This window comes from Molothrus aeneus, unplaced genomic scaffold (genome assembly GCF_037042795.1).
Source record: "Molothrus aeneus isolate 106 unplaced genomic scaffold, BPBGC_Maene_1.0 scaffold_43, whole genome shotgun sequence".
In the NCBI taxonomy this organism is placed as follows: Eukaryota; Metazoa; Chordata; class Aves; order Passeriformes; family Icteridae; genus Molothrus; species Molothrus aeneus.
Window position 1 is genome coordinate 698,546 of NW_027099100.1, and position 27,651 is coordinate 726,196.

At 56.5% G+C, this 27,651-nt stretch overlaps 1 protein-coding gene across 2 annotated transcripts; it reads right to left on the reverse strand.

The window, feature by feature from the left end:
- PUF60 (poly(U) binding splicing factor 60) lies at nt 1-27,617 on the reverse strand. 2 transcript variants are annotated; one of them, XM_066571322.1, is made up of 11 exons: nt 27,537-27,617; nt 22,749-22,844; nt 20,187-20,276; nt 19,198-19,248; nt 14,704-14,865; nt 13,539-13,631; nt 11,879-12,092; nt 10,973-11,163; nt 7,536-7,671; nt 5,028-5,263; nt 1-1,334 (listed from the first exon to the last, which is right to left on the reverse strand). In XM_066571322.1, exons 1-11 carry the CDS (start codon nt 27,561-27,563, stop codon nt 1,035-1,037), a joined length of 1,596 nt encoding a protein of 531 aa, XP_066427419.1. In that variant the 5' UTR covers nt 27,564-27,617; the 3' UTR covers nt 1-1,034. The 2 variants fall into 2 exon arrangements, with proteins under 2 accessions (XP_066427419.1, XP_066427421.1); XM_066571324.1 differs by lacking the exon at nt 19,198-19,248.
- Nucleotides 27,618-27,651: the final 34 nt, after the last annotated feature.

Here is a 27,651-nt window from a genome sequence, read left to right on the forward strand (position 1 = left end):
TTTCTCTGCATTTTTATCTCAACTCCCCAGACACCAGATCCCTGTGCCCGCCCTGGAATGTCCTGGAATGTCCTTTACACACGGCTACAAAAACCCCGGGAGGCAGAGGGGCAGGGCAGAACCCCAGGAGCTCGGCCAATTCCTGGGATCAGAGGTGGGCTGATTCCCTGGATCCAAGCTTGGCCAATTCCTTGGACAGAGCTGGGCTGAGTCCCTGGATCTGAGCATGGCCAATTCCTTGGACAGATCTGGGCTGAGTCCCTTGATCCAAGCTTGGCCAATTCCTGGGATCAGAGCTGGGCTGATTCCCTGGATCCAAGCTTGGTCAAGCCCTGGGATCAGAGCTGGGCTGGATCCAAGCTTGGCCAATTCCCTGGATCTGAGCTCAACCAGGCTCTGGGATCACAGATAAACCAATTCCCAGAGGCCAAGCTCAGCCAAGCCCTGGGAACAGAGTTGGGCCCATTCCCCAGATCAAGGCTCTGGGATCAGAGCTGGGGCTATTCCCAGCCCCAGGATCAGAGCTGGGCCTATTCCCAGCCCCAGGATCAGAGCTGGGCCTATTCCCAGCCCCAGGATCAGAGCTGGGCCTATTCCCAGCCCCAGGATCAGAGCTGGGCCCATCCCCAGACCCAGGCCCATCCCCAGGCCCCAGGATCAGGTCCAGGCCCAGCGCCAGCCTCAGGATTGGACCCAGGCCCATCCCCAGCCCCAGGATCAGGTCCAGGCCCAGCCCCAGGCCCAGGATCAGGTCCAGGCCCAGCCCCAGGATCAGGTCCAGGCCCAGCCCCAGCCCCAGGATCAGGTCCAGGCCCATCCCCAGGATCAGGTCCAGGCCCAGCCCCAGGATCAGGTCCAGGCCCAGCCCCAGGCCCAGGATCAGGTCCAGGCCCAGCCCCAGGATCAGGTCCAGGCCCAGGCCCAGCCCCAGCCCCGGATCAGGTCCAGGCCCAGCCCCAGGATCAGGTCCAGGCCCAGCCCCAGGATCAGGTCCAGGCCCAGCCCCAGGCCCATCCCCAGCCCCGGGGTGCAGTTCATGCCGAGAGGTCGCTGTTGTCGAACCTCTCCTGGTCGTAGACCTCGGCCACCACCTTCCTGCCCGCGAACCAGCGCCCGTTGAGCGCCTGGATGGCCTTGTGAGTCTCTGAGGCCATGGAGAACTCCACAAAGATCTTGACGATGATCTCGGCGTCCTCCTCCTCGCCCTGCTTCTCCTGGTAGATGATGACCCTGTTCACAGCCCCGAACTTGCCGCACTCCTCCGTCACCTCTCCCTCCAGGTCGTCGTCGATGTCCTTGGGATCCACCATGTTCCGCAGCACCATCACCGTGGACTGCAGGGAGGGAGGAGAGGAGGGGGTGAAGGCTGGAGACGCGCACGGGGCACAGCCCAGCACCAAAACCCCAAACCCCAAACCCCACTGCAGGCACTGCAGCCATGATATTTTATGAAAAATCCTTTCGCTAGAATGAGAAGCTGAGAGGCCTCAGAAATGAAATGTAACCAATAATTATCTGCTGCTGTGGAATGCAACAGGTGCATCTGTGATTGGTCTCAGGTGCAGCTCTGATTGGTCTCATGTGGTTGTTTTTAATTAATGGCCAATCACAGTCCAGCTGTCTCAGAGTCTCTGGCCAGTCACAAGATTTTATTATCATTCCTTTCCTATTCCTTTCAAGCCTTCTGATGAAATCCTTTCTTCTGTTCATTTAGTATAGTTTTAATGTAATATATATCATAAAATAATAAATCAGCCTTCTGAAACATGGAGTCAGATCCTCATCTCTTCCCTCATCCTGGGACCCCTGTGAACACTGGCACACAGGCACCCTCCAGGGGGCTGCAGGCTCAGCCTCTCAGGGATAATCACTGAGTTCCTATTGCTGCCTGGCAACTCAGCAAAGGAGGAATGATGAGGAGGACTTGATCCATTAGAAGGCTAATAAATAATAATTAATAATAATTAATTACTTTAATAATAATTAATTAAAATTAATAAAAACAAATTTTTAACTTTTACTCAATTAATTTTAATTAATTTTTAATTTTAATTTTATTTAATCGAAATAATAAAAAAATATTAATAATTACTTTAATAATAATTAATTACTTTATTATACTATGTTACATTCCATCTAAAGTGAATCTGCCAAGCACTCACTCTGCACACAACTGCTCTCTCTGCACTCATCTCCTGACCCTCCCTTGTGACTGTCCAGGCAGTCCAGGACACACACACACACCTGGGGCTGACAGGCCAAGGACACAAAACACCATCACTCTGGGTAAACAATCCCCACACTGCATTCCACTTCGGCACAACAAATGATAAGAATTGTTTTTCCTTTCTCTGATGTTCACAGAATGTGAAACTCAGAAATATTCTTGGGAAGATTTGTGCCTTGCTTTTCTCTGTGAAGAGAAATGTGGCAGCAAGTTTCCAGGCCTGTGTGCTGCTGGCCCCTGGATCAGAATTCCCCTGGCTGGGAATGCTGTGTGCCATTTCCTGGGACACTCCTGGAAGCACAACGAGCCTTGGGCACCACTCTCATCTTCCCTGTGCTGCTGCCATCCAGGTATGTCACTGGCACGTTTTCTGGAAAAATCCCTTCGCCAGGATTTCTCTCCTGGGAAGCTGAGCAGCCTCAGAGAAAACTGTAAACAATAATTTATCTGATTTGCTTCTCCTGTGTTTTGCTGCTTTGGAATGTGTAGGTGATTGCTTCACTGGCTTCATGTGAATTGTTTTTACTTAATGACCAATCATGGTCAAACTGTGTCGAGACTCTGGGGAGAGTCACGAGATTTCACTGGTGTCTTTCCAGTTTTCTGTCTGTATCCTTTCTGTATTCTTTAGTATAGTTTAGTTTAGTATTCTTTGATAACATAATATCATAAAATAATAAATTAGCCTTCTAAGAACATGGAGTCAGATTCACCATTTTCCTCACCTTCGACAGGGGACCCCGAAAACACCACACAGGTATTGTTGGCTTTTCCTCAACAATTCTGTCACAATTCTCTTTGTGTTCCTTTCCTCCCCTCCCAGTAAAGGATTCCCCAGGTGCCCCCAACAGGACACACAGGTGGGTGACATGGGTGACACACCTGCACCCAGCCCCTCCATGACTGAGCCCCTCGGGCTCTCAGATCACCTGGCCTGAGCTCCAGGGCCACGTCCAGGTGGCCTCTGGTGCCTTCAAGGACAGGAATTCCACTCCCCTCTGGGCAGGCTGCTCTGTGCACCTGGCCCTGGCACACCTGGGGCATTCCAGGCTCTGCCCCATCCCATTCCAGGCTCCACATGAACACATTTCCTGTGGCTGCTCCTCACAGCCCAAGCCAAGGGCACTTGTAGGCTCAGAATCCCAAACAGGTTGGGATGGAGCATTATATTAAAAAAGACTTGCAAGTTTTGGTTTTTGGGGGTTTTAAATTTTTTAAACCTTAAATGAGACTATTTATCTCTGCTCAGCTTTTCCCAAGCCAGGCTGTCCCATGGACTGAGGTGGTTGTGGCTGCTGGGACAGGAGCCCCAAGGTGTGTTTAACTTCAGGCACCCTTGGGAAGAGGAGGGAAGCCTCATTCCCTGGGAATGCTGTCAGCATTGTCCCTATCAGCAAATGGGGAAGAAATGCCTTAGGTTCCCTGTCAAAGCTCAGGAAATCTGCCAGGAGACTCCAGCAAAGGAACAAACTGGACGTGCCCAGGCAAGATCACCAAGTCTCCTCTGACAGCCCCCACAAAAATCCGTGAATCCATTGTTCTGTTTAATGTTCTTTTTCTACCCCTCATTCTTGTCCTCTTCCTCACTGCAATTCCCATGAACTTGTGTTTGATCAGCACCTCAGGGGTTCACAGAATCAATTCAGGTGGGAAAAGACCTCCAAGACCACTGAGTCCAACCAAGGCCCACCCTGTCACCCAGACTGGGGGCTCCTCTGGGATTCTGCACAGGACTCACCCCTCTATGGGATGTAGTGGGGCAAAGGTGAACTTGGTTCTCGGGACAGACTGGCCTGGCCTGTGCCAGTCCCACCCTTCCAGCCCAAAGGCCACGGGGTTTGGATCCAGTGACACCAGAGCTCAGTCAGAGACTCCTCACCAGGGCCTGCTCTGAGCCGTCCAAGGCACTCGGGGAAGATCAGGGAATGCCAGGATGGTTTGGGATGGAGGGACCAAGAGCCCATCCTGTCCCACCCCTGCCATGGGCAGGGACACCTCCCACCATCCCAGGGGGCTCCAAGTCCTGCCCAGCCTTGGGATGGGGCAGCCACAGCTTCAGGGTGCCCTAAAACCCCTCATTATTGGGATATTATAGGATATGATTATATGGAATACTGGGAAGGATTCCTTCCCAAAATCCCACCTAACCCTGCCCCCTTGGCAGTGGGAAACCATCCCCTTGTCCTGGCACTCCAGGCCCAGGTGAATCAATCCTGAAGTGCCCCTGAGCTCACAGGTGCTGTGGGTGCCCCTGTCACAGACATCTTTTATGAAAAATCCTTCCCTTAGGATTTTTCCTCCTGAGAAGCTGAGAGGCCTCAGGAACAAGATGTAACCAATGATTATCTGCTGCTGTGGGATGCAACAGGTGCAGCTGGGATTGGGCTCATGTGGTTGTTTCTAATTAATGGCCAATCACAGCCAGCTGGCTCGGACTCTCCAAGCCACAAGCCTTTGTTATCTTTCTTTCTTTTTCTATTTCTATTCTTAGCCAGCCTTCTGATGAAATATTTTCTTCTATTCTTTTAGTATTGTCTTAATGTAATATATATCATAAAATAATAAATCAAGCCTTCTGAAACATGGAGTCAGATCCTCATCTCTTCCCTCATCCTGGGACCCCTGTGAGCACGGTCACATCCCCCTGAGCTCAGAGGTGCTGTGGGTGCCCTGAACTGCTGTTGCTGAGCTCAGAGGTGCCCTGGGTGCCCCTCAGAGGTGCTCTGGGTGCCCCTGAGCCCCCCTGCCCTGCAGAGCCCAGCCTGGCACACAGGTGGCAGCTGTCCCCTGCCACACTCACCTCCTGCTTGCGCAGCAGCTTCTGCATGACCATGTGGCGGGCGCTGCTGCCCGAGATGCTCATGTGCTCCTGCTCGCTCAGCATCTCCGGCCGCTCCGACTCCTGGAACACCTCCTCCTCCTCCTTCTCCTTCTTCACCTCCACCAGCCCCAGGGCTGGGGGGCTGGCCAGGATGGGATTCACAACGCCCACCTGCGGGATGGTCACCGGGATGGGCGGCCGGGCAGGGGTCACACCTGGGAGAGCACGGGGACAGGAGGGTGGTCAGTGACAGCTGGGTGATGGTCAGGGACAGCTGGGCAATGGGCAGTGACAGCTGGGTGATGGGCAGGGACAGCTGGGTGATGATCAGGGACAGCTGGGTAATGGTCAGGGACAGCTGGGTAATGGGCAGTGACAGCTGGGTGATGGTCAGTGACAGCTGGGCAATGGGCAGTGACAGCTGGGCAATGGGCAGTGACAGCTGGGTGATGGTCAGTGACAGCTGGGTGATGGTCAGGGACAGCTGGGTGATGGTCAGGGACAGCTGGGCAATGGGCAGTGACACCTGGACAATGGTGAGTGACAGCTGGGCAATGGGCAGTGACAGCTGGGTGATGGTCAGTGACAGCTGGGCAATGGGCAGTGACAGCTGGGTGATGGTCAGTGACAGCTGGGTGATGGTCAGGGACAGCTGGGTGATGGTCAGGGACAGCTGGGTAATGGTCAGTGACAGCTGGGCAATGGGCAGTGACACCTGGACAATGGTCAGGGACAGCTGGGCAATGGGCAGTGACAGCTGGGTGATGGTCAGTGACAGCTGGGTGATGGTCAGGGACAGCTGGGTGATGGTCAGTGACAGCTGGGTGATGGTCAGGAACAGCTGGGCAATGGGCAGTGACAGCTGGGTGATGGTCAGGGACAGCTGGGTAATGGTCAGTGACAGCTGGGCAATGGGCAGTGACAGCTAGGTGATGGTCAGGGACAGCTGGGCAACGGGCAGGGACAGCTGGGTGATGGTCAGGGACAGCTGGGCAACGGGCAGGGACAGCTGGGAAACATTCAGTGGTACCAGGGCCATGGTCAGTGACACTTGGACAATGGTCAGTGACACCTGGGCAGTGGTCAGCGACAGCTGGGTGATGGTCAGTGACAGCTGGAAAACATTCAGTGGTACCCAGGCCATGGTCAGTGACAGCTGGGCATTGGTCAGTGACAGCTGGGTGACAGTCAGTGACAGCTGGACGATGGTCAGTGACACCTGGCAGTGGTCAGTGACACCTGGACAATGGTCAGTGACAGCTGGGCAGTGGTCAGTGACAGCTGGGTGACGGTCAGTGACAGCTGGGCAGTGGTCAGTGACACCTGGACGATGGTCAGTGACACCTGGCAGTGGTCAGTGACACCTGGACGATGGTCAGTGACAGCTGGGAAACATGCAGTGGTACCCAGGCCATGGTCAGTGACAGCTGGACAATGGTCAGTGACACCTGGACAATGGTCAGTGACACCTGGCAGTGGTCAGTGACACCTGGCAGTGGTAGTGACAGCTGGGCAGTGGTCAGTGACACCTGGACGATGGTCAGTGACACCTGGCAGTGGTCAGTGACACCTGGATGATGGTCAGTGACACCTGGACGATGGTCAGTGACACCCAGTGCCCATTATCCAGCTTTTCCCCCCATGCCAGGTGTTCCTGCTGGAACCCACAGCTTGTCCCATCTATTGGACACAAAATGAATCCATAAAACATCCAAGCTCCTGCCCAGGCAGGGCCAGGAGCAGGAGTCGTGGACTCCAGGCACAGAGTCACATCTGTGGAAAAGGGACACAGGTGACAAGGGCAGAGCACACACAGCTGACAGCAGGAGAAGCACACAGGTGACAGCAGCACATGCACATGACAGAAGGAAGAGGACACACAAATGCCAGGAGGAAGGGGGCACAGGGGCCAGGAAGAAGGGACAGACACGGGTGACAGGAAGAGGGGACAGACATGGGTGACAGGTAGAGGGGACACACACAGGTGACAGGAGAAAAGGGACAGGCGTGCCAGGAGGAAGGGGACACACACAGGTGCCAGTAGGAAGGGACACAGAGGCCAGCAAGAGGGGACAGAAGGGGACACACACAAGTGCCTGCAGACAGGGGACAGAGGTGCCAGGAAGAGGGGACAGATGCAGGTGACAGGAAGAGGGGACACACACAGGTGACAAGGGAACAAACACAGAAGTGCCTGCAGACAGGGGACAGAGGTGCCAGGAGGGGACAGACACAGCTGCCAGAAGAAGGGACACACACAGGTGACAGAAGGGGATGCACAGAGGTGCTAGCAGACAGGGGACAGAGGTGCCAGGAGGGGACAGACACAGGTGCCAGGAAGAAGGGACACACACAGGTGACAGAAGGGGATGCACAGAGGTGCTAGCAGACAGGGGACAGAGGTGCCAGATGCAGGTGACAGGAAGAGGGGACACACACAGGTGACAAGGGAACACACACAGAGGTGCCTGCAGACAGGGGACCCACCTGTGATGACACCAGGGGCCTGTGCAGCCATCACAGCCTGGGGCAGAGCCCCCAGGGGCTGGGCCAGGGTCAGGGCAGGGGACACGAGCCCCGGGGTGGCCAATGTGCCCAGCACTGCAGCTCCTGCCACGGCTTCCTGTGGGACACAGGGAAAACCTGGGGTGAGCCCTGCCCCAGGGACTGTGCCTGCAGAGCAGCCAGCCAGGCTCAGCTCCCTGCACTCGGGAAATTCCAACACTCCCATCCCCAGCAGCTCCCAGTGCTGGGAGGGAAGGCAAAGGCGTCACCCAGCCCAGCAGGGAAACAAACTCTGAAGCACCCTGGGAGAAAAACCTCCTCCAGGAACTGCAATCCCAAGAAGAAAAACCTCCTCCAGGAACTGCAATCCCAAGGAAGAAAAACCTCCTCCAGGAACTGCAATCCCAAGGAAGAAAAACCTCCTCCAGGAACTGCAATCCCAAGAAGAAAAACCTCCTCCTGGAACTGCAATCCCAAGGAAGAAAAACCTCCTCCAGGAACTGCAATCCCAAGGAAGAAAAACCTCCTCCAGGAACTGCAATCCCAAGAAGAAAAACCTCCTCCAGGAACTTCAATCCCAAGAAGAAAAACCTCCTCCAGGAACTGCAATCCCAGGAAGAAAAACCTCCTCCAGGAACTGCAATCCCAAGAAGAAAAACCTCCTCCAGGAACTGCAATCCCAAGAAGAAAAACCTCCTCCAGGAACTGCAATCCCAAGAAGAAAAACCTCCTCCAGGAACTGCAATCCCAAGAAGAAAAACCTCCTCCAGGAACTGCAATCCCAAGGAAGAAAAACCTCCTCCTGGAACCCTAATCCCAAGGAAGAAAAACCTCCTCCTGGAACCCCAATCCCAAGAAGAAAAACCACCTCCTGGAACCCCAATCCCAAGAAGAAAAACCTCCTCTGGAATCCCAATCCCAGGAATAAAAACCTCCTCCTGGAATCCCAATCCCAAGGAAGAAAAAGCTCCTCCAGGAATTGCCATCCCAAGGAAGAAAAACCTCCTCCAGGAATTGCCATCCCAAGGAAGAAAAACCTCCTCCTGGAACCCTAATCCCAAGGAAGAAAAACCTCCTCTGGAATCCCAATCCCAAGAAGAAAAACCTCCTCTGGAATCCCAATCCCAAGGAAGAAAAACCTCCTCTGGAATCCCAATCCCAAGAAGAAAAACCTCCTCTGGAATCCCAATCCCAAGGAAGAAAAACCTCCTCTGGAATCCCAATCCCAAGGAAGAAAAACCTCCTCCTGGAACCCTAATCCCAAGGAAGAAAAACCTCCTCCTGGAACCCCAATCCCAAGGAACACCCTGACTCCAGACACCCAGAACTCCCACAGCATCCAAGAGGAACATCCAGCTGAACAGTAAGCACTTCCATGGAAGGACTGAGATAATGTGCCTAAAACACACCCCAGGATCCCCATGGTTTTTGGCTGTTGTTGCTTTCCAGGCCACTGCAGTCCTGGTTTAGTTGCTCACATCCTCCTCTCCCTTGTGTTCTCGGGGCTCCTGTAATCCCTGATGGGGCAGAGCAGATCCCAAGGTTTTGTCCCTCCATGCCAGATGTTAGTGGATCTGTGACTGCTGTGATATCCCAACTCCCCTCCACATAAATGCCCAAGCTCTGGGATCCAACCCATCCCATCAGGGCTCTGCCCCCAGTGCCCACAAGGCCACTCCTATTTCCACTGGAGATGAAGCTCCTAAGGAGGGGGAATGGGAAAGTTTTGGAATTTCTGGCTCCACTGGAAATGGCTAAAAATCTTCTCCCAATACTTTTGGTTCCTTCACTTCCCTGCAAGCCTGACTTTTCCTCCCTCTGGCAGACAGGGGTGACCCCTGCTCCTTTCTCTTTAGTGCCACTCTCCTGACAGGAACAGACCCTGCAGTTTCCTGACAGAACAGCAGGATTTACCCGTGTCTGTACCACATCCCCACCACTTCACTTCAGCAGAGTCCATTCTCCCTTCCCCAAGTGATTCTGATCCGAGTAATTCCAGCCATGTCTCACCTTCCTCCCTGCCCTGACTGCAGAGCTTTCCAGCCCTGTGGAATCTCTCCTGGGGACCTGTGAGCTCCACAGGAGGGGCAGCTCCTCCCACTCCTGCCTCCACCTTTGATTCAGGGAACATTCCCCAAAAAGCCTTTGGGAGCCCCAGCTCTGCTGCAGCAGCACCAGAGGCTGCACTGAACATGCAATTCCTGCCCAAGAGAACCCCACAACACAAACAGTGCTGGAATTGTCTTGCTCCGTGGGCTGCAGTGCCATGGGGAGATCCTGCTGCCCAAGGCAGGGAGAGGGGCACAGCCATGGCCATCTGTCCCACCCAGGAGCTCCTGGTACCTTCAGGAAATGAGAACCCCAGTTCTGTATCAATATCCAACCCACCCCATCTGGGCCCTTCCCTGTTTTTAGCAGCCTAAAGCCATCCCAGGCCTGTTCCACCCTGCTACAGGTGTGACCTTCAGCCAGAGTGCTGCTCCTGCCCCCAGCCCTCACCCCTTCCATGTCCTCCCCTGCTTTCTTTCAGCCTCTCCTGCAAACATTTTCCCCTCGCTGCTGGCTTGATTTCCGGACTAGGAATTCCCTCCACCCTTCCCCACCAGTTCTTGGAATAAAGCTCCCATCAGCTGTGCCAGATCACTCCAAAATCTGCTGTCTCAGATTCCCCACTGCCAGGGACAAGCCTCCATGTGTGAAATCCTGGCACAGAGTATGATCTGGAATCGTGGCATCCTGGAATGGCTTGTGCTGGAAGGGACCTTAAAGCTCACACAGTCCCACCCCCTGTCATGAGCAGGGACACCTTCCACTAGCCCAGGTTGCTCCAAGCCCTGCCAAACTTGGCCTTGGACACTTCCAGGGATGGGGCAGCTTTTCTGGGCACCCTGTGCAGTGCTCTGTGCTGTCCCTGTGCTTTACCTCTGCTGTCCCTGTGTTCCATCCCTGTGTCTCACCTGTCCCTCCCCTGCTCCATCCCCCTGTCTCACCTGTGCTGCATTCTGAGCTGTCCCTGTGCCTCATCTGAGCTGCCCCCACATCTCATCTGAGCTGTCCCTGTCCCGTTTCACCTCCACGTTTCACCTGTGCCTCCCCTGTTCCACCCCCATGCCTCATGCCTCATCTGAGCTGTCCCTGTCCCTCTCCTGTTCCATGCCCGTGTCTCACTTGTGCCTCTCCTGTTCCATCCCCGTGTCTCACCTGTGCCTCCCCTGTTCCATCTCTGTGTCTCACCTGTGCCTCCCCTGTTCCATGCCCGTGTCTCACCTGTCCCTCCCCTGTTCCATCTCTGTGTCTCACCTGTCCCTCCCCTGTTCCTCCCTGTTCCACTCCCATGTCTCACCTGTCCCACCCTGTCCCTCCCCTGTGCCATCCCGTGTCCCACCTGTCCCAACCCCGTGTCCCAGCCCGTGTCTCACCTGTGCTGTGATCTTGGCGGTGGCAGCAGCAGCAGCCACAGCAGCTGCAGGGGGGAGCCCTCCAGGTGTGGCAGGTGTCAGGAGTGGCATTGGGGGAGTCACGGCCTTGCCCACCCGCAGGTACTGCCCCCCCAGGTCAAAGAGGTTCATGGAGGACACGGCATCCTGGGAGGACTGGGCCTTCTCGTACTCTGCAGGAGGAGATCATTCACTAATGAGCCTTCCCTGGTTCAGTCATGGAATTATGGAATGGTTTGGGTGGCAAGGGACCTCAAACACCTTCCAGCCCCACTCCCTGCCACAGAAACCTCCCACTGTCCCAGGCTGCTCCAAGCCCCAGTGTCCAACCTGGCCTTGGGCACTGCCAGGGCTGGGGCAGCCACAGCTGCTCTGGGCACCCTGTGCCAGTGCCTCACCCCCTCACAGCCACCATAAATTATATTTTTAAATCCAGCCTTGACCTGGATTTATTCAGGTCCAAATTTATTCAAATTTAAATAAATTTGGACCTGAATAAATTCAATTTTGGCTAAATTGAATACATTCAAATTTATTCAATTTATCCAAAATTATTCCTACCCCCTAAGGAAATTCCCTTACTAGGGTGGAAATTCCAGCCCCGAGTGCAGCCCCGGGAGCAGAGGATACCCCCCTGCCCTGCCCTGCCCCAGGAACACAGGACACCCCTTGCCCTGCCCTGCCCCAGCCCCAGGAGCAGAGGATACCCCCCCTGCCCTGCCCTGCCCCAGGAACACAGGACACCCCCTGCCCTGCCCTGCCCCAGGAACACAGGACACCCCCTGCCCTGCCCTGCCCTGCCCCAGGAACACAGGACACCCCCTGCCCTGCCCCAGCCCCAGGAACACAGGACACCCCCTGCCCTGCCCTGCCCTGCCCCAGCTGTACCAATGAAGCCGTAGCCTTTGTGCTTCCCTGTGGTGGGGTCCCTGGCCAAGGTGCAGGATTTGATCTTGCCAAAGGCCTCGAACACGCTCTTGATGTCGTCGTCGGACAGGTCCTGGTGCACCGAGGCCACGTAGATGCGGTTGAAGGCTCGGGCCTCCTCTGCCAGCTGGTCAATGATGGGCTGAGCCTGCCCGATGTTGCTGGGCCTCCCCACCTGCAGGGACAGGGTGGCAGTGGAGCTGGGAAGGGCCTGGAGGACCTGAGGGAGCTGGGAAGGGGCTCAGCCTGGAGGAATGGAGGCTCAGGGGGGAACTTGTGGCTCTGCACAGCTCCTGACAGGAGGGGACAGGACAAGGGGAAATGGCCTCAGGCTGGGCCAGGGGAGGCTCTGGGTGGAAATCAGGAGGAATCTCTTCAAGGAAAGGCATTCAGGCATTGGAAGGGGAGGTGCTGGAGTCCCCATCCCAGGAGACATCAAAGGAATGGCTGGACATGGCACTCAGTGCTCTGGGCTGGGTGACAGACGGGGCTTGATGGGCTGGGAGGGATTTGCTTGATTGGAATGTGAGCAGTTCCATTATTCTGTGGTATGGACAGCCCATGGAGCAGGGCAGCACTTGGCCCTTCCCTGCCTGTGCAAAGCACAGCACAGCTCCATTATTCTGTGGTATGGACAGCCCATGGAGCAGGGCAGCACCTGGCCCTTCCCTACCTGTGCAAAGCACAGCACAGCTCCATTATTCTGTGGTATGGACAGCCCATGGAGCAGGGTAGCACCTGGCCCTTCCCTACCTGTGCAAAGCACAGCACAGCTCCCAGGGAACAGATCCAGAACAGTTCCATTATTCTGTGGTATGGACAGCCCATGGAGCAGGGCAGCACCTGGCCCTTCCCTACCTGTGCAAAGCACAGCACAGCTCCATTATTCTGTGGTATGGACAGCCCATGGAGCAGGGTAGCACCTGGCCCTTCCCTACCTGTGCAAAGCACAGCACAGCTCCCAGGGAACAGATCCAGAACAGTTCCATTATTCTGTGGTATGGACAGCCCATGGAGCAGGGCAGCACCTGGCCCTTCCCTACCTGTGCAAAGCACAGCACAGCTCCATTATTCTGTGGTATGGACAGCCCATGGAGCAGGGCAGCACCTGGCCCCTGCCTGCCTGTGCAAAGCACAGCACAGCTCCCAGGGAACAGGTCCCATGAACAGCCTGTACTGATGGGGTCCTGGGCTCTGCTCCTCCTCCCTGTACCAATGTACCTTCCCTGCCAAACTTCCAGGGACTGAGAAGCACTCTGCCAGCAAAGCACAGCATTCCTCCCTCCTTCCTAAACCCCCTGGGCCCTCTGCACACCCTCAGGGCATGTCAGAGACACCATGAAAAGATATAAAGAATCAGCTTTGCTTTGTCTTCAAAAGAATTCCATGTGTGGGTGGGAAAACCTGACTGCAGTCCCTGGGGCCAATCTCAGGTGGGACTTGCAGCTTTCTCCTCGGGGAGGAGGGACCCAGAGCCACCGTGTGCCCCATGTTGGACATCAAGGTCCATCAGGGAACAGTCTTTAGGTTCCTTCCCCCACCACAGGGCTGTGGGGAGCGTTTCCAGGCGTGAAACCGGGAAAAGAGAAGCAGGAATTTGCAGAGCAGGTGTGTTACTCACCTTGATGTTCCTTCCCCCCAGCATGACAGAGTTCATCTGCTCCAGGGCCAGCTGGGCGGCCTCGGGAACCTCGTATTCCACAAAGGCAAAGCCCTGGGGTGGGAGGAGACACCTGTCAGCCACTCCAGCTGTGCCAAGCTTGCCCATGGACCTACAGGTGGGATTGATTCCCACCTCCCTGATTCCTGCTCGTGGCCCGAGGAGATTCCTTGGAGAAGCATTTTAATATGGCAGAAAATGCCTGCAGAGGTTCCCCCCCCCAAGGACATCTGATTCTGGAGCCTCAGACTCTGAGGCCCTGCAGCAAAACCCTGCCTAACTAAGGGCTGCTGCCTCTTCAGCACGTCAGAGCTTCACGTTGGACAGCAGGAGCAATTTCTTCACTGAAAGGGTGGTGAGGCTTTGGAAGGGGCTGTCCAAGGAGGTGTGGAGTCCCCATCCCCGGAGATGTCTGAGGAATGACTGAGTGTGGCACTCAGTGCACTGGGAGCTCTTTTCCAACCTCAACGATTCTGATTCCATGCACTTCACCCCACACACCCCCGGCTCCCACACAGAATCCTGCCCTAAGCAGATCAGGGAGCTGCAAACATTCACCCCCAGTGCTAAAAGGAGCCTGTTCTTCACAGGGATAGAGGCCCTTTCCTCTCCTGGCTGCATCTGGAAAGCCTTGAAGAGAGGAGGATGCTCCCTGAGGGCTGGGAATCATGGAATCATGGAAAGGTTTGGGTTGTAGGGACCTTAGAGCCCATGCAGTTCCACACCTTCCACTAGACCAGGTTGCTCCAAACCCCACCCAGCCTGACCTTGGACGCTTCCAGGGATGGGGTGGATCCACAAATTCTCTGGGCAACCTGTGCCAGGGCCTCCCCACCCTCACAGGGAAGGATTCCTTCCAGAATTCTGCAAAGCCACTTATTTTGTGTTTAGGACACACGGCTGAAAGAAATGTCCTTGCAGAAGACCCCAAAAGGCCTCACCACTGGGGCATCAGCACCACCAGCTCTCGCTGCCCCCAAGGAATTCCACCCCTTCCCAGGACAGTTCACCTCCTCTTTGCCAGACCCAGGCAATCCCACAAGGGTTTGGCCGGGACGGGACCTTAAAGCTCCTCCAGTTGCACCCCGTGCCGCAGGCAGGGAACCTCCCGGCAGCCCCGTCCCACCTTGTGCTTCATGGTGACCGAGTCCCAGGACATGTCGATGCTCTTGATGGGCCCGAAGGGGGCGAAGGCCTGGCGGATGGTGTCCTCCCCCAGCTCGTAGTAGATGGAGCCCACGTAGACCCGGCACATGATGGCGAGTGCGCGCTGCCTCTGGGCCGCCATCTGTAGCGAGACAAGGACTGGCCGGTCAGTGCCGGGCTGGCCACGGCCGCGGGGCCTCCTCCCCCTGCTGCTTCCCTCCCGGAGCCAGCCACAGCCTGGGCCAGAAGGATTTCCCTGCTCGCTGCACAGGCCGCTGGAGCGGATCCGCCCGCCTCGGTCCCGGATAAAGTCCGGCCCGTGCCGGGGCACGCACGGCTCGGCCCCGTCCGGCCGGGTCTCACCTCCAGCCACGCCTGCAGGAGGAGGGAATCCCTTCGCTCTAGGGCAGCTTCCCCCTCCAGGCAGCCAAGGGCTCAGCTCGGGGCACTGGGAGAACCCCTCCCGCTCCCCCCAGCAGCAGAGATCCATCGGCACTCCCGCCCCCTCCCCGGCAGCACAGGGCCTGGAACTGGGAACCTCCCCCCGCTCCCTCCGGCACCAGAGCCTCCCCCCGCCCCCGGCAGTCCGAGATCCAGTACTGGGCACCACCACTGCCACAGCTCAACAGCAAAGCCAAACACTTCCGTGGCCCAGTGGGACTCCTGGGAAGCGTGTGGTGCCAGTACTCATCCCTGCCTGGCGGCACTGGCTGTGCTGGGGCAGCCCCGCCGCGCGGGCGCTGCACACAGGCTTCCTGCCACGGTGCCCTACGTCTGCCTGGAAAGCTGCTCTCGAGACAAATCCAGCCATTCCTCACGGGAGGGATCCCAAAAGCAGAGCACAGTGTGCCTGTCCTTCGTGTCTGTCACCCCCAGAGCAGCTCTAGAGCTGCTGTGGGACGTGGCCCTGGAGATGCGGCCACGCCTCGGGGCTCTGGAGGAGTCACTGCCTGCATGTGAGGGGACGGCTCTGGGGCAGGTGGGACACACCTGGGGCACGAGAGGCTGGTGCAGAGCACGTGCAGCAGCAGCAGGTGACGCCTCTGGCCCTGCCCAGCAGCACAGCAGGGAGCTCTGAGCCCCCCCTTCCCTCCCCAGCACCCCCAGGGCAGAGGGGCTGCAAGCAGGGCCCTCAGGAGACCATTTCTGGGGTGCCCTAAGGAGCACGGGAGCTCTGCCATGCCTGGGAACCCCTGGGGCAGAGGGAAAGCACTCAGGGCCTCCTCAAGGCTGATTTTTGGGGTGCCCCAAGGAGCACGGGAGCTCTGCCATGCCTGGGGACCTCTGGGGCAGAGGGAAAGCACTCAGGGCCTCCTCAAGGCTGATTTTTGGGGTGCCCCAAGGAGCACGGGAGCTCTGCCATGCCTGGGGACCCCTGGGGCAGAGGGAAAGCACTCAGGGCCTCCTCAAGGCTGATTTTTGGGGTGCCCCAAGGAGCACGGGAGCTCTGCCATGCCTGGGGACCCCTGGGGCAGAGGGAAAGCACTCAGGGCCTCCTCAAGGCTGATTTTTGGGGTGCCCCAAGGAGCACGGGAGCTCTGCCATGCCTGGGGACCCCTGGGGCAGAGGGAAAGCACTCAGGGCCTCCTCAAGGCTGATTTTTGGGGTGCCCCAAGGAGCACAGGAGCTCTGCCTGGGGATGCTGCAGCCCAAAAGGAGGGAGAGCTCGTCTGTGACAGGCACAGCAGCAGGGACACAGCCTGCACCCGAGGGACTCCTGCTCCCTACTGCTCCTGTCCAGACTGCCCCTCGAAACAACCTGGGAGGGTTTGACTCCTGCCATTCCATACAGGACACTGCAAACAGGGACAGCTCTCACCCCAGACTGTCCCTGAGGTGACATCAAACCCCAACTGCTGCTCCCGAGGTGACATCAAGCCCCAGACTCTGCCCCTGAGGTGACATCGAGCCCCAACTGCTGCTCCTGAGGTGACATTAAACCCCAATTGCTGCTCCTGAGGTGACATCCAGCTCCAGCTGCTGCTCCTGAGGTGACATAAAACCCAAATTACTGCTCCTGAGGTGACATTAAACCCCAACTGCTGCTCCTGAGGTGACATCCAGCCCCAATTGCTGCTCCTGGGGTGACATCCAGCCCCAATTGCTGCTCCTGAGGTGACATTAAACCCCAACTGCTGCTCCTGGGGTGACATCCAGCCCCAGCTGCTGCTCCTGGGGTGACATCCAGCTTACCCCCTGCCTGGCTAAGGATTTCCCAGCACGGCTGGGCCACGGCTCTCTTTACTCTGCAGGCTGTGACCAGCAGGACTATGGCACGTACACATGCAGCACAGAGGCTGAGTGCTCTCCCAGGTGCTCCAGCACGTCCCCAGCTTTGGGGCAGGAAAGCCCCTCAGTCTGCAGCTCATCTGCTGAGGGGCTCAGAGCCACCACCAGTGTCACCCTGAGTGTCCCAGGGAGGTGCCTCTCCTGAGGAGCCTCTGCAGGAGGAAATGCCCACCTTGCCCTGCCACAGGACTCTAAAGGAGAGCTGGGGGAGTGAGGAGGACTCAGGATTTTCAGACGGCAGAATTCCTTCCTGCAAAGGGTGGTCAGGCACTGGAAGAGGCTGCCCAGGGAGGTGTGGAGTCCCCATCCCTGGAGGTGCCCAGGGAACACCTGGGCTGGTGACAGGGTGGGGATCAGGCACAGCTTGGACTCCATGACCTTGGAGGTCTTTTCCAGCCCTAATGACCCTGGGATTTTGGGCCTGCAGAAGGCAGAGCTGAGATGGGCTGTGCTGACTCTGTGTCTGAGGGGCACCAACAGGAGCATCTGGGTGGGGGATGTGCCCTGGGCCCCCGAGCTCAGCACAGGTCGGTGCCAGGGCCTCCTGCCTGGATATCTCAGTGCTCTCAGCAGCCCCCAGGCTGATCTCACTGCTCCCTGTGCCTCCTTCTCCTCCTGTCACATGGAAAAGCACCTGAAGCCTCAGCCAGGCAGCAGCTCCCACCTGTAGCTGTGCAGTGCTGCTCTAAAGGGATTGGAGGTTATTTTAAGGACTAAACCCCCACCTTGGGGTGCTCTTGTGACCAAAGCAGGTGATGCACAACCCCCACCACGAGCACCAGTCACGACACAGGGGATGGTGAAGGGATGTGGGAATCTCACACTGTGACACTGAGGACTGAGCCCAGGGGAAGCTGTCACTCAGGCCCTGAGACCCAGAGCTCAGGGAGTTCAGGCTGTGCTGCCTCCACAAAGGAACTGGGGAACCTTGGCCACAGGAAGAGTGCTGGACAGTTTGCACTTTGTGCATCCTGAGTGGGCTCTGGGATGAAGCACCTGCCAAGAATGGGATATCCTGACTGCTCTGAACTGCACCAGGCTCGGGCTCCTGGGCTGTGTCCACCTGTGACTGCCCAGGGAGGAATGGCTGAGGAAAAGGGGTCACTGAGCCCAGTGCCCTGAGGGTCATAAGCCATTAAAACTTTCCTGTGCCACCAACTCAGCTGTGCCCAGCTGGGGAGAATGAGCCAGAAACAATCTAGGCCAAATTGCTGCAGTTCCACTGTCAGGCAGCAGCTCCAGGGATGGGGGGAGTTCCTGGGCATGAGGGCTCCGACTCCGTCTCTGCCAAATCCACACCAAGAAGGCTGCTCTGCTCCACTCCAAACTCAGCCCTGCCCCAGAACAGCCACTCTGGCTGCCCACTGACACACCACCCATGCCAAGGGAGGGAGACTGGGGATTTCACCTCAGTGCCCTTTTCCTTGCAATCCAAACCTCCGCCCGTGTTTTACACCAGGCACAAATCTCACATTCCAGCAAGCCAGAGAGGTATTTACAAATGTGCAAATGAATTTACAAGTGAACCTTTGGGTGCACAGAGGAGTCAAAGGCCACTCTGTCCGGAAAAAGGAGGGGATGGCTCGTGCCAAGTCATTCAGCTCTTTGTGGCCTCTGATTAGAAGGGGCACAAAGGCTCACAGGAGTTCTCTGATCAGTCCTGCAGTTCTGTCCCTCCCATGCTGCTTTTGCTGCACTCAGAACGTGCCATACTGCCCTGGTCTGGAGCGTGCACAGTAAAGAGAGTCTGAGCCTGGGCTGCACCATGCTCTGCCAACCTCCGGCACCCCGGCCCTCCCCAGCACCGGCCGGCTCTGGCTGCTGGGAGGTCGTTCCACAACAAGTCGCCCCTTGGTGAGTTACCTTGGCCGTTAGTTTTAGGTCGGGACCTCAGAACTGTAGCATCCCTAGAAATGCAGCTCCCACAATTTCACAGGTGTGTTCAGAACTGGTGGAAATCTAAAGCTGTCTGTGCCCCCGAGTGGCAGTGTCCCCGCAGACTGCACAGCCTGGGGTCTTCTCGGGGCAGTGACACCTCGCTCTGCTCCTGGGCGTGTCCAGTACAGGTGGGGATGTGGGAGGGCTGCGCTGGGCGCGGACAAGAGCATTGGCACCACTACGAACGTCCCCACGCTAGGCCCTGACTAAGACAAGTGCCCCAGAAGAAGTGAATATGTCTATTGACCGATTGTAAAGGTGAGAGAGGATCTCCAAAGCCCATTGTCACTGCTGCCATCTGAAAGACAGTAAAGACAGAGTTCAGTCTGTTGGAGCTGAGCATACTACGGCTGTTTGTACAAACTCAAGCAGAGCGGCGGCGCAGGGGCACCTGCGAGAGGCCTCTCCTTCCTCGGCCCTCACTGCCTGGTCCCCAGGAGTGTCCGGCGCCAGGACCCTGCCGAGCCCGGTCCCACCAGGCCAGGGTGGGGTTGTGCTGCTGCCGCTGCCTTGGGAAGCAGGGTGGGATCCCAGGGGGGGACTCAAGGCCATAGTAACCTCTGCAACCACTGTCCTTGGTTCACCCCCAGCATTTAAAAGGAGCCCCTCAACTAGAGCAGACCCTCAGAACCAGGCACAGCCCCAAACGGCCTTGGCTGCCGGGCAGGGAGAGCACATCCGCGGGGATTCCTCAGGCAAAGCCCTCGTTTTGGGCTTCCTGACTTTGAGGAAAGGCACTGAGACGTGTTCCAGAAACCTCTGAAGGAGGGGAGGTCAAACCCCAGTTAAGGGCTCTCCCGGTATGGGCATTTCAGTACAAGCAGGAACAGCCAACAGAAATTCTCCAGAATTGAGAGCACCCGGGTGCAGGGGAGGGAAATGGGGCAGCACTGGGACACGGGGGGACACAGGGACCCTCCCTCAGGCAGAGGAGATGGTGACAGGCCACCGTTCCCAGGATCCCTTCTGCCTTCACCACCTCAAACACGGCTCAGAAGCAAAGCCCACGGCAAAGTCTTTGGCTTCTCGTATCTCAAGAAGGGACGTCCAACAGGACAGGAACTTTTAACCATTTCCTCAGGGAACAAGAGAGATCTGCGGGCAATTTGTGAGGTTAGTCAGGGTGCCTGGGGGAGCTGCAGGCTCAGGGCTGTGCTCTGGTTCCGAGGGCCCTGAGAACTCCACCGTGTCGGGGGGAGCACGAGGCACGGGGAGCGGCTCGCAGGGGGCTCTCACCTGGAGGTTGGTGAGCTGCTGCTGCTGGTGGGCGATGGTTTGTTTCACCAGCACGCTCTTGATGCTCTGCTCCATCGCGTACTTCTTGGCCTGCAAGGAAAACAGGGGCTCTAGGGGCAGCACAGCACGGCGGGGCAGGGAAGGAGGCCTCCACAGCTCCCAGAACCTTCTGGTCTCCGTGCCTAAGCACCAGGGCACTGCCCCCAGCTCCCCAGGGCCCTGGGACACGGAGGATGTGGTGAGGGGCAGCCCAGGGAAGCAGCATGCACCAGGAGCTCAGGGTTCCCCTCTTCCACCCCTGCAGCCCACCGCAGCCCCTTACCTGCAGGGCCGGGCGGGCACGGCCTCCTCCAGTCCTGTCCTCTCCTCTCCTCTCAGAGAGCCTCTGCACACACAGCTGCTACAGGAGGGAAGGGGCTCCAGCTCCCTGCTCCTCCCCATGGCCGCCCCTGCACTGGGCTCTGCCCTCTCAGCACGCCCGGCCTGCTCTGGCTCTGCTCCCAAAACACGGTACAGCTCTTCCCTGGCTCTGCTCCCCAAACACACCAGCTCTTCCCTGGCTCTGCTCCCCAAACACACCAGCTCTTCCCTCTGCTCCCCAAAACACGGTACAGCTCTTCCCTGGCTCTGCTCACCTCTGGCTCTGCTCCCCAAAACACACCAGCTCTTCCCTCTGCTCCCAAAACATGGTACAGCTCTTCCCTGGCTCTGCTCCCCAAACACACCAGCTCTTCCCTGGCTCTGCTCGCCTCTGGATCTGCTCCCAAAACACACCAGCTCTTCCCTCTACTCCCAAAACACACGAGCTCTTCCCTGGCTCTGGTCACCTCTGGCTCTGCTTCCCAAAACACACCAGCTCTTCCCTGGCTCTGCTCCCCAAAACACACCAGCTCTTCCCTGGCTCTGCTCACCTCTGGCTCTGCTCCCAAAACACACCAGCTCTTCCCTCTGCTCCCTAAATGCCCCAGTGTCGCTGACATATTTTCTGAAAAATCCCTTTGGCCAGGGTTTTTCTCCTGAGAAGCTGGGAAGCTTCAGCTTCTCCATGTTTTGCTGCTTTGGGATGTGATTTGGAGAACTGTTTACCCAGCATGTGAGTTGTTTTTAATTAATGGCCAATCACAGCCAGCTGTGTCAGACTCTCTGAGTCTGTCACGAGATTTTATTATTCATTCCTTTCTAGCCTTCTGATGTCTCCTTTCTATTTCTTTTCTATAATATATATCATAATATAATAAATCAGCCTTCTGGAACATGGAGTCAAGACTCTCATCTCTTCCCTCATCCTGGGGACCCTCAAACACCGCCACACCCCAGCTCACCTCTGGCTCTGCTCCCAAAGCACACCAGCTCTTCCCTCTGCTCCCAAAGCACACCAGCTCTTCCCTCTGCTCCCTAAATGCCCCAGCTCACCTCTGGCTCTGCTCCCTAAATGCCCCAGCTCACCTCTGGCTCTGCTCCCAAAGCACACCAGCTCTTCCCTCTGCTCCCAAAGCACACCAGCTCTTCCCTCTGCTCCCTAAACACACCAGCTCTTCTCTCTGCTCCCAAAGCACACCAGCTCTTCTCTCTGCTCCCAAAACACACCAGCTCTTCCCTCTGCTCCCAAAGCACACCAGCTCTTCTCTCTGCTCCCAGAACACACCAGCTCTTCTCTCTGCTCCCAAAGCACACCAGCTCTTCCCTCTGCTCCCAAAGCACACCAGCTCTTCCCTCTGCTCCCTAAATGCCCCAGCTCACCTCTGGCTCTGCTCCCTAAATGCCCCAGCTCACCTCTGGCTCTGCCTGCCCTCACAAGGCTCCCTTGGGGTTTCTCTCAGTCCTCCCCACATGTGGCAAAGCCAGAGATTCTGGGGTGCCAGCACAGAGCTCACCCCCACAGCTGTGCCTGTCCCCAGGACACACACTCAGCCACCCCTTGGCGCCTGGTGTCCCTGGCTGTGTTTGGGAGCTGCCAGGGAACAGGAGGATCTAGGCCAGGGCTTTGAGGGCTGTGCTTTGGGAACTGGAAATGGCCAAGGGGGCTTGGATCCATCCGCTCCAGAGAAGCCAGAGGGAACGGGGCTGGGAGGCAGCCAGCTCACACAGAGGGACAGCTGGGACAGCCCTGGCACAGCCACACGGAGCCTCCCAAGGACAGGGGACAAAGCTCTGTGCCCCTGCCACCCCGAGGACAGGCATGTTCTGGGATGTGTCCCACTCTGGTGTGGACAGTGACAGGCCAGCTGCAGCAGATCCCAGTTTCAGTCCTCCTGGAGCTCCTCAGTGGCACCCACAGCCTAGCTCTGACTCAGGATGCCATTTTTCTGAACTGATTGAGTTTTTAAATTAAACACACTCTCACCCACCCCAACAGCAATTCCCTACCACACTCCCAGAAGTGTCCATGAACTCTAAACCAAACCAAGCAATTCCAGGGCCCAATTGTGACTCTGGGACCCTCCAGCACGGCCACGACCCCACAGACCCGGTGGTGAGCTCCCTTTGGCCCCAGCAGTGCCAGAGGCTCATTAAAACACACCAGAACCCCCCAAAGAGCAAAGCCCCAGCAGTTTTACTCACTTTCTGGAGAGCTTCCTGCTGCTCTGGGGTGAGAGGGGGCAGCCCCAGCTTGGCTGCCGTGCTTTGCCCGTTCTCCATCTTAATGGACTCCGTGCCCTGAGGAAACAGGAGATGCTCAGGGAAATCTGCTCTCACAGCAGTGACCTGTCTTCCTTCCCAGAAAAACCAAAGCACTTCATGTCAGAACATGACAGCTGCCTAAAAACCCTTCCCAAACCCAGATGTATGTGGGGAAAACCAGTTCACATTCCCACCATTCCCTGTGGGAAGAGTCATCCCAGTAACTGTACAAGCCAAGAGATTGCTGGACACTTACAGAGCTCTCCAGCCACGTTTGCTGTGAACAGACAATCAGAAAATCCCCAGGCCTTGCTCACATCATCTCCATCCCCTCAACAGACCCACTGTGTCATGTCCCCATCAATGTTCTCTTCCCTTCTCCCTCCCCTCCCAGCTCTGCTGACCCAGCTTTCTCGAGTTCTCAGTTCAAAACCTTCTCTGAAACTTTCCCAAATCACAGAATCATGGAATGCTTCAGAGGGACCCTAAAGCTCACACAGTGCCACCCCCTGCCATGGCAGGGACACCTTCCACCATCCCAGGCTGCTCCAAGCCCTGTCCAACCTGGCCTGGAACACCTCCAGGGATGGGGCAGCCACAGCTTCTCTGGGCAAGCACTGCCAGGGCCTGCCCACCCTGACAGGGAAGGATTTCTCCCAAATACCCCAAGTGCCCCTGCCCTGTGCCAGTGGGAAGCCATTCCTCTCTGTCCTGTCACTCCAAGCCCTCGTCTGAAGTCCCTCTCCAGCTCTCTGGAACTAGGACTGCAGCCCAGCAATCCCACTGCTGGAACCAGGGATCCCACTGCTGGGACCAGGGATCCCACTGCTGGGACCATGACTGACTCCAGCATGGTGATCCCACTGCTGGAACCAGGGATCCCACTGCTGGGACCAGGGATCCCACTGCTGGGACCATGACTGACTCCAGCATGGTGATCCCACTGCTGGAACCAGGGATCCCACTGCTGGGACCATGACTGACTCCTGCATGCTGATCCCACTGCTGGGGCCATGGATCCCACTGCTGGGACCATGACTGACTCCAGCACAGTGATCCCACTATTTGAACCATGACTGACTCCAGCACAGGGATCCCACTGCTGGGACCATGACTCCAGCACAGTGATCCCACTGCTGGAACCATGACTGACTCCAGCACAGTGATCCCACTATTTGAACCATGACTGACTCCAGCACAGTGATCCCACTATTTGAACCATGACTGACTCCAGCACAGTGATCCCACTATTTGAACCATGACTGACTCCAGCACAGTGATCCCACTGCTGGGACCATGACTCCAGCACTATTTGAACCATGACTGACTCCAGCACTATTTGAACCATGACTGACTCCAGCACTATTTGAACCATGACTGACTCCAGCAATTCGGCAGCCCAGTGCTGGGACCCCAATTCCAGCCTGACTCAGAGCTGGCACCCCCAGCTCAGCCCCAGCAGCAGGACCTGGCCCTGCCTTTGGTGCTCACATGGGTTCTGGTGGCACCATGCACCAAAACAGAGCTGCTTCCTTCTCTCTGCTCCACATCTCCCACCAACCACCCAAAAACCAGCGGGGACAAACCCCAGCCTGTGGTCCTGGACATGTTCCTGTGGGAAGTCTTTGCCCGAGTGAAAAGATCCATGGAAAAACCTCTGTTCAGAGCAGGAGCCACAACCAAAAGCAAAGCTTCTCCTGGATTGTCCTGAATCATGGAATGGTTTGGGTTGGAGGGACCTCAAAGCTCATCCCATTGCACACCCTGCCATGGCAGGGACACTTTCCACCAGCCCAGGCTGCTCCAACCTGGCCTTGGACACTGCCAGGGATGGGGCAGCCACACCTTCCCCTCCAGGATATATCCCCAATATCCTGACTCTTATTTTACAGCAAGAATGAGACTCTCGGTTTCGTGCAGCCTCCAGTTCCCTGTGGGGGATCGGGAACACGGAGCAGACAGAAACCAAACCCTCCCAAGACAAAACCCTGGACAACACCCAGAGAGAGCTGCAGGTGCTCCCCATGGCTGCAGTGGGACACAAGGGACACAGGGATGATGGCAACACCAGGGCACCAACAGGGACACGGGAACAGAGGTGGCTGGAGCTGCAAACCGCAGTGCACAAAGCCACAGCCAAGCTGAAAACCAGACCAGCAAAGCGATATGGAATCATGGAATTGCTGAGATTGGAAAAGCCCTCACAGCCCACTGAGTCCAACTGTCCCCAGCACTGCCCAGGCCAGCAGTGACCATGTCCCCAGATGCCATCTCCACCTGGCCACACAGCACACGAAGGAGCCATCCAGGAATCCCTGGAATCCCACACAGCACACCAAGGAGCCATCCTGGAATCCCTGAGGATCCCACACAGCACACCAAGGAGCCATCCTGGAATCCCTGAGAATCCCACAGGCACACCAAGGAGCCATCCAGGAATCCCTGAGGATCCCACAGGCACACCAAGGAGCCATCCTGGAATCCCTGAGAATCCCACACAGCACACCAAGGAGCCATCCAGGAATCCCTGAGAATCCCACACAGCACACCAAGGAGCCATCCTGCATTCCCTGAGGATCCCACACAGCACACCAAGGAGCCATCCTGGAATCCCACACAGCACACCAAGGAGCCATCCAGGAATCCCTGAGAATCCCACACAGCACACCAAGGAGCCATCCAGGAATCCCTGAGGATCCCACAGGCACACCAAGGAGCCATCCAGGAATCCCTGAGGATCCCACACAGCACACCAAGGAGCCATCCTGCATTCCCTGAGAATCCCACACAGCACACCAAGGGAATTCCATCCTGGAATCCCTGAGAATCCCACACAGCACACCAAGGAGGAGGATCCTGCATTCCCTGAGAATCCCACACAGCACACCAAGGGAATTCCATCCTGGAATCCCTGAGAATCACACAGAGCACACCAAGGAACAGGATCCTGCATTCCCTGAGAATCCCACACACATCCCCTGGCCCTGCTCTGTCCCACAGCACACCAAGGGACCCAGACTGTCCATAACTCTTTGTTTCTATTGTCTTGTATTGTCCTAAATCCCAATTGCCCAAATTTTTATTACTCTAATTATATTACTATTTTTATAACCATTTTATTACTATTAAACTTTTAAATTCTAAAAACAAGTGATTGGCGTTTCTCACACTATTTTTATAACCATTTTATTACTATTAAACCTTTAAAATTCTAAAAACAAGTGATTGGCTTTCTTCCCACTATTTTTATAACCATTTCATTACTATTAAACTTTTAAAATTCTAAAAATGAGTGATTGGCATTTTTCACAAAAACCAACAGCCCCCCCGAAATTCCTACTCTCTCTCACCTGCAGCCACCCAACAAAGAGCAAGAAATGTCCCAGAACTCCCAAAGAACTCCCATAAAACCAGGGAGTTTGGGTTTTATCCAGGCAGATTTGGGAACGGGAGCCCAAAAGAAGCATTTAAACAAGTGGATTTGGGAAACCCAGCCCAAAAGTGCACATTTAAACAGGCAAATTTGGGAACGGGAGCCCAAAAAGAGCATTTAAAGAAACGGATTTGGGAAACCCAGCCCAAAACCGAGCACTTAAACAGGTGAATTTCGGAATGGGGGCCCAAAGAGCAGCGTTTAAAGCAATGGATTTGGGAAACCTAGCTCAACATGGAGCATTTAAACAGGTGAATTTGGGAATGGAGGCTCAAAACCAACATTTAAAGCAATGGATTTAGGAAACCTAGCCCAAAAGCGTGCATTTAAAGAGGCAAATTTGGGAATAGGAGAAAAAGCCGCATTTAAACAAGCAGATTTGGGAAATCCAGCCCAACACCGAGCACTTAAACAGGTGGATTTGGGAACGTGAGCCCAAAAGCAGCATTTAAGATTTGGGACACCTATCTCAACACCGAGCATTTAAAGAGGCGAATTTGGGAAAGGGAGACCAAAGAGCAGCGTTTAAAACAATGGATTTGGGAAACCTAGCCCAACATCGAGCATTTAAACCCCAAAGAGCAGCATTTAAAGCGATGCATTTGGAAACAGGAGCCCAAAGAGCAGCGTTTAAAGTAATGGATTTGGGAGCCCAGAGAAGCGTCTAAAGCGATGCATTTGGGAGCCCAAAGAAGCGTCCAAAGCGATGCATTTGGGAGCCCAAAGAAGCGTCCAAAGCGATGCATTTGGGAGCCCAAAGAAGCGTCCAAAGCGATGCATTTGGGAGCCCAAAGAAGCGTCCAAAGCGATGCATTTGGGAGCCCAAAGAAGCGTCCAAAGCGATGCATTTGGGAGCCCAAAGAAGCGTCCAAAGCGATGCATTTGGGAGCCCAAAGAAGCGTCCAAAGCGATGCATTTGGCAGCAGCAGCCCAGAACAGCGGCCTGCCTGCACGGCACCCAGCACGGGACGGCCGAGCCCGCTCCCCTCAATGCCTGGCACAGCCACGGCGGGGCGGCAGCTCAAGACGGCGCGGGGGAACACCGGCACCTTCTCCACACGGAGAAGGCCGCCACGGGAGAGCCCACAAGAGAGCCGGTGGGAAGCGGCGCCGTCCCCTCAGAGCCGCGCGCCCGGAGAGGGCCCGGCCGGGGCGGATCCACTTGGCGGCCGCGCTGTATCCCGCCCCGAGGAGCCGAACCGAACCGAGCCGAGCCGAGCCGAGCCGGCCCGGCCCGGCCCGGCCCAGCGTGGCTCAGCCCAACCCGGCCCGGCCCGGTCCTGCCGCCCCCTCACCAGCGCCATCGTCGTTGTCGCCGCCATCTTGTCCTCCCCGTCTGCAGCACGCGGCTCTCGCGAGAGCTCCGCGGGGCGCGCGCGCGCGGGAAACGGGACTGGAGGCCCTCGCGAG

Excerpts from the sequence above, each read along its gene's own strand:
- PUF60 (XM_066571322.1), bottom strand. The coding sequence starts at position 27,563 with ATGGCGGCGACAACGACGATGGCGCTG. Across the intron at positions 22,845-27,536 it reads CGACAACGACGATGGCGCTG|GGCACGGAGTCCATTAAGAT; the intron begins GTGAGGGGGCGG and ends CTGTTTCCTCAG. Across the intron at positions 7,672-10,972 it reads CCGCCAAGATCACAGCACAG|GAAGCCGTGGCAGGAGCTGC; the intron begins GTGAGACACGGG and ends TGTGTCCCACAG.